The 11,169-nt window shown below is 52.5% G+C and overlaps 1 protein-coding gene across 1 annotated transcript; it reads right to left on the bottom strand.

Moving 5' to 3' along the window:
• Positions 1 to 319: 319 nt before the first annotated feature.
• C2CD2L (C2CD2 like) lies at positions 320 to 10,455 on the bottom strand. The gene is made up of 14 exons (XM_074215235.1): positions 10,099 to 10,455; positions 7,911 to 8,006; positions 7,284 to 7,403; positions 7,013 to 7,123; positions 6,500 to 6,616; positions 6,291 to 6,414; positions 5,673 to 5,781; positions 5,407 to 5,471; positions 5,189 to 5,316; positions 4,902 to 5,076; positions 4,397 to 4,498; positions 4,066 to 4,199; positions 3,378 to 3,663; positions 320 to 1,364 (listed from the first exon to the last, which is right to left on the bottom strand). The coding sequence occupies exons 1-14, from the start codon at positions 10,453 to 10,455 to the stop codon at positions 1,153 to 1,155; spliced, it is 2,136 nt and encodes a 711-aa protein (XP_074071336.1). The 3' UTR covers positions 320 to 1,152.
• Positions 10,456 to 11,169: the final 714 nt, after the last annotated feature.

The raw sequence follows: 11,169 nt of genomic DNA, 5'->3' as shown, positions 1-11,169 counted from the left end.
CTGCCTCCCAACAGCCATACAATCAGACACTCCAGGTTTTTGGTCAAGAGAAGAAGCTCTCATCTGCGTGGACTGAGATAACAGCTTGCCTAGCTCAAAGCCTAAGTCCAGACCAAATAGCCCCACAATTGGTTCCAGGGATGTGGAGAGAAATTCTTGCTTCCCCCTTCACTAACTCTGGCTTCAATAGTTCTACTCATCAGGCATTTTACAGATGAACCTCTCACAGATGCCTTGGAATCCTGCCCTCCGCCCCCCCAAAGCCTCCCTAAGCCTGTCAACCCCCTTCAGTGGCTCTATCTACCAACTCAAAGAAGATTTGACTACTGGATTTGTAAACTCCAATTTAATTTTAATTCAATAAGTTAAGTTCCAGGCCATCACACAGCAATGGAAATCATTGTCTCCTGAAATTCACAAAGGTGCAGAGTTAACTTCCTCCTTCATCACACATTCCTTAAATAAAAGCCAGTCACGGCCCACATTGGCCTGGGGAAAGTTCCCGCCCGGCCCCTGGCTCCTTCCTTCTGCCTATGGAGAAGGCATCAAGTACAAAAACAGTAATAAAGAGGGAGGGAGGGATATGGAAGGTATTGGGGAGGGGGGGAGTACCTGCCCCCCATCCTGGGTATCTGCCAATGTACTGTAGGGCAGACATTGGTGCTGGTCTGAGTGATGATCTGAGGCCTAGATAGCCCAGGCCAAAGGAAATGCCCTATCCTGGGGCATGAAAGGACACCTGGGAACCAGGCCTCCTCTTCTGTCGACTCACCCAAGCCCAGCCCACTGAGGGTCAGAGACCGCATGTATAAATAGAATAAATAAAGGGAGAGAGGGATACTCTGGGGGCTAGGCATCCTGGGACTTCTAGGAGTACCATCTGGGTGCAATCCATGTACCAGGACAGAGCCCTCCTGCACAATCCCAGCCCTCAACTACCCTCTTCTTGCTTCTCAGAATTGGATGTCTGACACTCTTAGCCCTCATCGGGAGTACCTAGAACACTGGTCCCACAGCCCAAGGCTGGTCGAGGTTCTCAGCTTCCAGAAGACTGCCCCCAGTCCAGGTTGCCAAAGGGCCGGGAGGGGGTGTGGTAGGGGAGGGTCGGGCCAGAATCTCAGCCCTTTCCTGCTCCTGATAGTGGGGAGATGCTCAGAGCTGGGGACTGGGGCTGCCATTGGCCTTGGGTTTGGATTTAAAGGAAAATCGCTTAATGAGGCGCCGGGAGAAGCTGCCGGCTTTCTTTCGGACACTAGGCACCCCGGCCGCATTGGAAAGGTCGTCATGTGACTGGCTCAGTCCGGCCTCCTTCTGTCGTGTTCGCCGGCGGAAAATCAACTTCGTCCCACTTCGAAGGAAACTCACTGTAGAGGTGGAGCAGAGAAGAGGCTGAGACCCTCAAAGTCTAGAGAGAAACTAGTTCATAGGATTAGGGGCAGAATGGGGAGGAAGTTACATTCCGCAGACATGCACACAGCATGGGGTTGTGGCCTAGAAGGGCCTGAGCATCCCTAAGAGTGGAACTGGAAACACAGCAGAGAATGTACTTCCTGTTCACAAAATCAGGGTAAATTTGGAATCTGTCAGCAGCCTCAACTCGGGCAGGACTTAAGTCCTTCAGCCTAGAAAGATGGAGGCTGACAACAGGACAGAGCAAGAGATGATATCCCAAGAACAGGCCATGACACTACTCGAAATTCTTCTATGGTTCCCTACTAGATAGGTATTGTTCTCCTAAAATAAACTTGGTCTAGATCTCTCCTGGCCTCCATCACACCCTGCCCTATGTTATGGTATGCTTAGTACTGAACAGAAGCTATGCCATGAGGGTAGATGCAAATTCTCTGGAGGCACCTAAGAAATAATATTATTTATTAATAATATGCTGGCTAAATTGAACAGAGTCTGAGATTTAAGACCTTCTAGAATCCAAAGTCATAATTGATGTCTAGCCTTTTCCTAGACTTCTTCTGAACAATACCAGCAGCATCAGTCACTTCATGGCTGTGTGACCCTGGGCAAGTCATTTCACCTCTGTAACTCAGTTTCCTCAACTGTAAAAATGTAGAAGTAATAGTATCTACTTCCCATGGTTGTGAGAATCAAATAAGATATTAATTGTTAAAAAATGCTTATCAAAGTGCCTGGTACATGACTAGGCACTATATAAATCTTAGCTATTATTATTATTATATGTAAAATGAGAATAATAACAGGACCTACCTGACTTAATTGTTATGAGGATCAAAGAAAAAAACACTTGGAAAATGCCTAACCCAGTAGAATGGCTTCGTAAATGCTGGTTCTCTACCTACCCAGGCCCAGCTCATGGACCACCTCCTCTGTGGTGCTGCCCCAATTCCTCTGGCTGGAAGTGACTGTCCGGAGAACACAACTTCTTATGGTGCCCTACTCTATAATCCTCAGTCCCTACAATAACTAGATAATGAGGATCTGGTCCCTGCCCTTGAGGTGGTAATAATCTTTCCTTTCTCAAGCTCTCCCAGTTTATTTTCTTTTCCTTGTTTTCTTGACATTTCATTCCGAATGGCAACGATTTTCAATTTTCATGTGTCCTATGCTCTCCAGTACTGGAATATAAGTTGTGCCAGAGTGGGTCCCTGTGAGATTCCATGTACCTAGCAGGTACATGACTTAATATCTATTAATTTGTTGACTTAGGCAGGAATCTCTTAAAATTGAAAAGAGGTAATTTGGGAGCAATATAACAAAGTCCTATTTGACACAGGAAACAATCAACTTAAGGAACTTATTATCCCAAGCTGGAATAGAGGCAAAGCATGTGAAGAGGTACCTGAAAGACCTTCGATGAATTCACAGAACATTAAAACTAGAGACCAGGTGGATGGGTCAAGAGGGGAACTGGGGTGCTTTCTGGGAAGCCCCTGCCGTTTGAGGCTCAAAACAAAGACAATCATTCACTTCCACGAAAGGTGTCATAATCACAACAATCCCGGACTGGAATCACTCTGGGTCTCACCCAACGTGGCAAATTCTTACATCCTCAGAGACAGTGAGATATGGGAGAGGCATGCATGACTGAAGGGCAAAGTGAGGGTGAGACAGACAGACAGAGAATAAAAACTAGAGTGACAACACCTAGCAGAGAAAAGAAACTGGTACAGAAGAGAAATTAAGATTAAAGGGTAGTTCTGAGCCTCTGAAAAGCCATGGAAAACTGCCCAGACAGAATGGGGAACCAGCTGGACCTATGGGATCCTAGCATCTCCTGGACAGGGGACCTGGCAGATCAGGCTGTGGCGCACACATCTCTGGATGTCTAATGAATGGGTCCTAGGGCACTGACCTGTGGGCACCGAGGAAGAAGCTGGGAGAATCATTCTTCCCCTTCTTACCTTTGTGGTCCTTGAGGCTTCGGGTCTCCAAGGCTCCTGTAGACCCGGTTTCTGATTCCACGTCATCCACAGAAGGCCGCTCTGAAATGTCTGAGCGTGTAGTTTCATCTGTCTCCTGAGTACCAGCTGGACTGGACAGGGCTTCAAGGGGTCCAGGAGACGTGGCGGGAGGATCCAGGGGAGGTGAGGAGGGGTCCTCAATGCTCTCTGCCTCACTCTGCATCGAAGCCTCCAGGGAAGCCGCATAACCCAAGGACAATGCCAACTCATCTTGGGCAATGGGAACCTGGGCAGTAGAGACAGGAGCTAGAGGCTGGCAGGACACTCTTCCCAGTAAATTAATAAATCAGAAAAACATTTATTAGGCAGTTTCTCTGCATGCCAAGCACTGTGCTATGCACTAGAAATAGAAAAAGCAAAAATAGGAGCGTACATTCTAATGGGAAGAACAAAACATGTGAATCAGAATTTACACGATAAATTCAGAACAGAAGAAAGACAATGTTAGAGGGAATGGCACTTGACTCCTGGACAATGTGGTACATGAAGTGATGTTATCTTAAAGCAAAGTGGAGATTCTAAGAGTTGGGGCTTCGGAGAGAAAGCTAAAAGCATTGCACACAGAGATGCAAGACGATGACTGTGTTTCAGGAACAGCCCACCCCATCCCTGTTAAGAGTCTCGTTACCTTGGAGACACCAGAGATGATAAGGGTGCTGCGCTTGGTGGGTGTCTTCTTAGCTGGCCGTCCACTGGGTTCAGTCAGCTGCCGGATTGCTGTTTCTGCCACAGGGTCCAGGCCATTGGAAAGGTGGCTGTCTCCTGCCAAAGAATATATATTTCTCAGTCCTCCTGGGTGTCTAGAGTCCAGGGTCCTTCTTGGGAACAGGTCTCTCCCAGCCCATTCCCAATTTTCTTACTATCTGGTGCCTGGGTGTTGGTATTCTATATCACTGCTGCCTCCCCTAAGTTTCCCACCAAGTCACGGCAGCCCCACGGCAGCCCCACCCCCTACTCACGGCTGCTGCTGGGGGAGGCGCTGCTGGGGATACTGCTCTCACTCAGCACAGTTGTTGTTTTCTCTGTTACCTCTACTTTGGATGGGGATCGGGAGGGGGAGTCTATGGGATGAGGAGAAAGATCAGTGAATTGGGTACCCATCCCCCTCCCCAACAACTTTTCTAAAGTACTAAGTAGTTTAGGGGTCAGAGAAAGGAAATGCAGGTGCCAGGGGAGGGGGAACAGACAGAAGAAACCCATTGGTGCCTGTACAGAGACCAAGGAAACCCATAAGGTGTGACAGGGACAAGAGATAAGTGAAGAGACAGAAGGGAACGGACCACAGAAAGGATTGGCGACTGGGAGCCCGAAGATGGAGATCAGTGAGACTGACGGCTCCAGAGAACTTCACACAGAAGCCAGAGACCACCTTGGAGTCAAGGTCTACTGTTAGCCCTCCTTCAGACAGCTGTCTCTCAGAGCTTCCCATTCCTGCCCAGACCTCTTTATTGCCTCCCCTGTTACCTAGCTTGCCATCAGCTCTGGGCCGGGATTGGACAGTAGTCACTGTGGTGACGATGGTGCCATCAGGCATGATGGTTCGATCTAGTTCAATCTTTTTGGTGGGTGTGATACTGGGTCGTGGGGTAGGAGGGGCTGGGCTGCTCAGGCTCCCGGGGGAGCCTTCTTCATATAATAGCTACCAGGAAAAAAGGAGAGCACAGAAAATGGGCATTAGGATATGGGGGAGACCACCCTGCTATCCTCCCACATGTGTTCTGCCTCCCTACACCAAAGGGTCAGTTTCTCACCTCTAATGCGAGAGTGGCAACTGGTCCTGAGGTCTTTCCTGGCCCAGGAGTTAAAGGACATAGCTGCTTTCTGGATGTCTGCCTTGAGGGGGAGCCCACAGGTAGAGTGACATGACCTAACAGTACATCTGCAGAAATTGAGGGGTGGTAAGAGATGCCTGCTTCCAGGTCAGGTCCACCTCCTCCCACACCAGCATACCCTCCCTGTGCATACTCACTGTCTCCAATACTGCTGCTCTTTAGCACCTTCAACGTCAGCTCCCGGCTCTGGGAACCTATTTCCCTGTAGGTCAGGGAGGGGTACAGAGAAAAATTACTGAGCAAGGGGGGAAGCTGTATTCTCCCAGGTAACCCTTCTCCTCCCTGCCTTGGAGCCATTACCCTCCCACAGTCCCATTAAGTTAAGGGCAGTTGACCAGAGTCATCTCCTGGAGGAAGTTTCAGTATGCCAGGACAATATGCACTGTCACATGAGATTCCTTACAGAGCTAGTTCTTCCATCCATTCAACCTCTGGAGCAGCTCGTACTGGCTTAGTCCATTTCTGCTGCTGAGGGTTATCTAGCTCTGCCACACAGCACAGCTCCCCGTTTCCTGAAAGGGAACCAAAAGTCAAAAGTCAGAGATGGGGCAGGGTACAAAGAGCTAGAACAGATTTTAGAGATTATCAAGTCTAACCTCCTCATTTTATTGGTAAGGAAACAGAGTCTGAAAAAGGGACTTGCCTAAGGTAATACAGCTTTAAAAAAAAATACAAAACAAAACCCAAAACAAAAAAAAAAATACAAACCAGGATCAGACCACTGATTCCAAATACTTCAACCATAGTACAAAGGGTGCCTAAGGGTGATGAAGGAAGAAAATTGCTTTAAAGATATAACACCAGGCAGTTAGATGGCACAGTGGATTCTATCCACTGGCCCTGGAGTCAGGAGGATCTGAGTTCAAATCCATTTTCATATTTAATAATTGTCTGTGTGACCTTGGGCAAGTCATTTAATTCCATTGCCTTAAATAAATAAAAAATTAAAAAACAAAAAAAGAAAGTAAAGCTATAACACCAGAACTTTAGTTGCTTCAATAGCCCCTCACCAAGTGCTCACCTCCGGTCTCACCTCCCATTTCTCCACCAACATGGTTTGCTTTTAACTGTCGTAAGAGAAGCCGAGTGGGTTTGGGCACAACTGGTTGAACTGGGGGTGCTGTGGTTGGCTTCTCACAGGATACCTAAGAAAGGAAAAAGAAAAGGAGATGTTAAATTATAGTACACAGCCCATGATTTCTGCCCCAACCTCCTCACATGTCTACTCACCATGCTCCCTGACACTGGACAAGCCCTGAGGTTCACCATCATAGCAGGGTGTGTGCTGACAATGGTATCCTTAATCAACTCTTCAATAGTAGACAGATCCACCTGTTCCTCACTTCTCTGGCAAAGAGAGGGTGAGGAATCACAGCCCCCTAGCCTTTTCCCTTTTATTCAGTCATCTCTGACCAATTTCACATGGGGCTTTCTTGGCAAAGATCCTGCAGTAGTTTGCTATTTCCTTCTCCAGCTCATTTTACATATGGGAAACTGGGTGAAGTGACTTGCCCAGGGTCACACAGCTAGTGTCATTCCTAGCTTCATTTTCCCCCTCAATATCCCCAATTCTCCATTGAGTTTTTTTTCCAATGCCTCCCAATCCCCTCTTTTCTTCCTGATCCACTTTCCCTTAGTCCCCTCTTATTTAATCCTCCAGGCTTTCCCAATCTATTTTAGCCACCTTGCCCCAACTACCTCTCCACCTCATTACCTGCTTCCCCCCATCCCCAACCTACTCACCTCCTTCCCCTGCAGCTTGGGACAAACTGTCATATTTAGCTCAGGACAATCTTTGAAGGCCCAGGACACCAGCAACCCTTCATTGGCTATTTCTTCCAAGTTGACCTTCAACTAGGGATGGGAAGGGGGGAAGGCAGAAGAGGCACATGGATCTCATGCTTGCCCACTCTTCAAATCACCTTCCTGGTCTCTGTTCCCATAAGGAGGTTCTGAGGCAATCACTTCCTCTGCTCCTTCCCTCTTATCCCCAGTTTCCCCCTTTCCCCTCTACCTGTGCTGGAAGAAGTGTCAGGGTGACGTGGTAGGTCTCCATGGAGACAGCAGCTGGGGACTGCTGGGTCACCGAGACTGGGAACTGAACCTCTTCAGCAGACAGCTGGCAGTGAAGGACCTGAGACAGGCACCAGGAGGGGAGAGAGATAAGGGCTTTAGCTTCTCTATATGGACCCACATTTCAACACAGATCCTTCCCCCCCTTATCTCAGATCTCTGGGTAACCAGAGGAAACCCCAGAACTCTGACACAAGTGTTACATCAAGTCCAGAGTTATGCTAGGCAGTGGGGTGGGGGGAGAGATGAAGCTTCGCTAAGTCATGGTCCTTGCTCTGAGAAGATCTGGAGGATAGGACACATATATGGATAATATCATGCATGATCATTTTTATCCTATTAGAGAGACAAAAAGCGAAAGCACTGTAATATGAGATGGAGGGGGAGGAAGGGCATTGAAAGTGCTTGCCATGGAAGGCTGGCCGGGAAAAGATGTGTGAATTGGGCTTGAATTCAACAGGTAAAGGGAATAAAAAAGAAAGATAAAGAGAACTGATAGGACTCCAGGATTCACCCCATGGATACAGAGTTGGCTATCAAACCACCCAAGTACTATCCCACCCCTCACCATGCTGTGCTCTGATTGGTCCACGCAGGTCACTTGACTGATAGATGCATTGGGTGGAAGTTGGGGTATCTCCTCAAAAGTGATCTGAATGGAGCTCTAGAAAAATAATTGAGAGGAGGGTCAGACTCTTTGGAGCTGACCCTACCCCCATCAGAATTGATCTGTTTCCATCTGGCCAGATTCCTGGAAGCTGCAGTCACTTCAGCTGCAGGGTTGGCTCCTGGCCTCCCCCTAGACCAAAGAGCTCTCCCTTCTGAAAGCCCCTCCCCACCAGAAGGTCTAGTTGATATCACTTCTGAAAAAAAGAGGCTGGGGGGGGGGCAGTGCACAGGATCCAGAAGACACCTGTTCAATTCAAAAATTATTTCTTCCCTTCCCCCCCAAGCAAAGAAGGCTGAAGATTATCTTCTACAAAAATTTTATAAAACCCAGGGAGAGGAGATCAGGACATAATAATAATGGCAATAATTCATGATTATGGATTGTTTTAAAATTTACAAATATTATTTCTAAATATCAAAATGCTGGGGGAAGGAGTGGTTGAAGTCTAGGACTTGTACTGATAATTGGAATCTATTGGGTAGAATGTTTCAAGGCTGACACATGGGGGTGGGGTTGGAATTTTCTTTTTAAAGGATGGGGAGAGGTGGCTAGGTGGGGCAGTGGATGGAGCACCTGCTAAGTACCTGAGTTCAAATCTGACCTCAGACACTTAATAATTACCTAGCTGTATGGCCTTGGGCAAGCCACTTAACCCCATTGCCTTGCAACCCCCCCCCAAATAATAATTAAATAAATAAAGGATAGGAGAGGGGAAGAGAAGAGAAAAACAGTGTCAGAAATTGAGAGGGTTTTTAGGAATAGTCTTGTCCTAAGATCAGCAATATCTACAGAGCTTGGCTAGATAGGACTGAGAAAATCAGCATACAGGGTTCAAGTCTCTAAGGGACCCAGGGTACTAGCTAATTCTTCCAGCCAGACACCAGGGTCAGATTAAGAGGAAAGCTCCTTAGCTGGAACCTGGAAAGAGCTCTCCTAAATCACCCACAGCCCGGCAGGAACAGGATGGAAATACTATAAGAATAGATTCACCCAAGCTCAAAAAGGGGTGCTGACTAGGAAGAGCTCACTGGTTGGGGGAGGGGCACAAGTTGGCTCCTTCCCTAGGACTTATTGGCAAAGGGAGCAAATCCCCAGAGCTCATTTGCCTGGCAAAACAAGTCGGTAAGTGCTTCTGAACAAGCAGCTTCCCCCCCATTCCTGGCTCCGACCCACCCACTAGAGGCAGATGGATGCTGCTCAGGGCCCAGTCTCCCCACACCTAGGGGAGTCCAACGTCCAGCTGAGTTGGCGATCTTAGAGAAATCGCTCATCACCTGAGGACAAGGTGCACAGAGCTGGGCACGAGGTAAGGAGAGGTCAGGGTTGGAACTGATAACTGCCACCCTGACCCTAGAGGGCACAAGACGGAAATATAACAAGCCTATGTAGCTGCTAACTCTTCAGAGCGATTAGAGGAACCGGAGGGGCCACGAATGTCACAAGGAATCCCTTCCAGGAACTGAGCGAATGTTATCAGGTGGAGGGGCAAAGAGGGGCAGAAAACCCCCACAACATTTGGACTGGGCTGGTAGTGGGCTCCAGAGGAGGGAAGTCCGGCCCCCTCCAGCCCAGCCTCGTGACAAATGCTTTCTGACCCACTTCCTTAGTGGTCAAATGTCCCGTGGTGCAATCCTGGGGAAGTGAGCTGATCCCTGCCCAGGTGGAGCCCGCCTGGCTCTCGGGGGCCGGGTCCAGTCGGGTCTCCAGCGCCTCCCCGCACAACTGCCCTCTGAGCCCGTCCCCCTGGCTGTACGGAGGGAGATCTCGGGGCGGCGGGAGCTGCTATAGCAGATCGGGGGGTTGGGACCCCGGGAGGGGCTGCGAGCGGCACCCGGAGGCTTCCCGGCCCGCCCCGCCCCCGCCAGCACCCGCAGCCCGGCTCCAGGTAGAGACGCGGCTCCCTCGACACCGGGATTAGCGTTGCTATGAGAACAGCAACTTCTCGTGGGTTTGGGCGCCCCGAGGTCCCCCCGCCCGTGGAGTCCCCCTCCCTGCGCCCGCACCTCCCTCTCCGAGGCGGGGGGAGGGCTGCGGGGCGGCCAGAGCTGCCCCCGGCCCCGGCCCCGGCCCCGGCCCCTCCACTCACCCCGTCCCTGCAGGCCTGCTGGTTAAGCGCTCGCACCCAAGCTCGCTGCCAGTTTTCCCGGAAAGACTTGAAGGCGAAGAGCGAGGCGAGGAGGCCCCGGACACCCGGCTCCTCCGGGAGGCCGGGCCGGCCGGCCCCGAGGCGCCACAGGGAGCGCCACGCGCCGGGCTCTCGGAGCGACGCCCCCGGCCCGGCCCCCCGGAGCCCCGGCCCCGCTCCGCGGCCCCGGCGCGCCCGCCCCGGCCACACGCCCCGGGCGTACTGCAGCAGCCAGCCGGCCACGGTGAGCAGCGAGGCGGCGAAGAGCAGCAGCAGGGCCGCCCAGCCCACGTCCGACCGCCCCCAGCCCGGATCCATGCTCCGCGCGCCGCCCGGCCCCGGCCCGGCTCAGCGGCCGCCCCGGGGGAGCATGGCCCGGGCGGCCCGGCGGGCGGGGAGCGGGGGCGGGGGCGGCTGCGCGCGGAGCCCGGCCGGGGCCCGGGGCTTCCTCGGGCTCGGGGACAGGCGGGGCGGGGGCCGGGCGCCGAGCGGGCTCGGGCTGGAGCCGGGGCTGGAGCCGGGGCTGGAGCCGGGGCTGTCGCCCCGCCCGGTCACATCGCGGGCCGGCGGCGGCGGCTCAGCCCGCGCTCCCGCTCCCGCCCGCCCGGTCTCCCGCTCCCGCTCCCGCCCGCCCGGTCTCCCGCGCCCGCCCGGTCTCCCGCTCCCGCTCCCGCGCCCCGCCGCGCCGCGCCCCCGGGCGGCCTGCCGGGCCGCCGCACACCCGCTCGGGGCCGCTGCCTCGGGCTCCGCTCTGGGGGCTCCGGGGCTCGGGCCGGCGCGCGGAGGGCTGCGTGCGCAGAACTGACACTGACAACACCGCCGACGCCCCGCCCCCGCCGCGCCTTAAAGGGGCCGCGCCCGAGCGGGCGGGGCGTCGGCGGAGCGCGGAGTCCTGGGCTGTGCGCGTGGGGGAGGGGGCTGGCACGCTCCTTCCTCCCCTGCCCCAGGCCGTGTCCCCAGGGGACAGCGGGCCCCCAGCCGCACGCCCCCGAACCCCGTCCCTCCTCCGTCTCTCCTTGGCTGGAGCGGGGC

Source organism: Macrotis lagotis, chromosome 1 (genome assembly GCF_037893015.1).
Source record: "Macrotis lagotis isolate mMagLag1 chromosome 1, bilby.v1.9.chrom.fasta, whole genome shotgun sequence".
In the NCBI taxonomy this organism is placed as follows: Eukaryota; Metazoa; Chordata; class Mammalia; order Peramelemorphia; family Peramelidae; genus Macrotis; species Macrotis lagotis.
Note: the sequence above shows the minus strand (reverse complement) of the source record. Positions and strands in the feature narration are given on the sequence as shown.

What these genes read in the sequence shown, in the direction of transcription:
- C2CD2L (XM_074215235.1), bottom strand. Translation starts at nt 10,455, where the DNA reads ATGGATCCGGGCTGGGGGCGGTCGGACGTGGGCTGGGCGGCCCTGCTG. An exon ending in CCAAGCTGCAGGGGAAGGAG is followed by an intron (nt 6,617 to 7,012) that starts GTGAGTAGGTTG and finishes TCTCTTTGCCAG; the next exon opens with AGAAGTGAGGAACAGGTGGA. An exon ending in TCATCTCTGGTGTCTCCAAG is followed by an intron (nt 3,664 to 4,065) that starts GTAACGAGACTC and finishes TCTACTGCCCAG; the next exon opens with GTTCCCATTGCCCAAGATGA.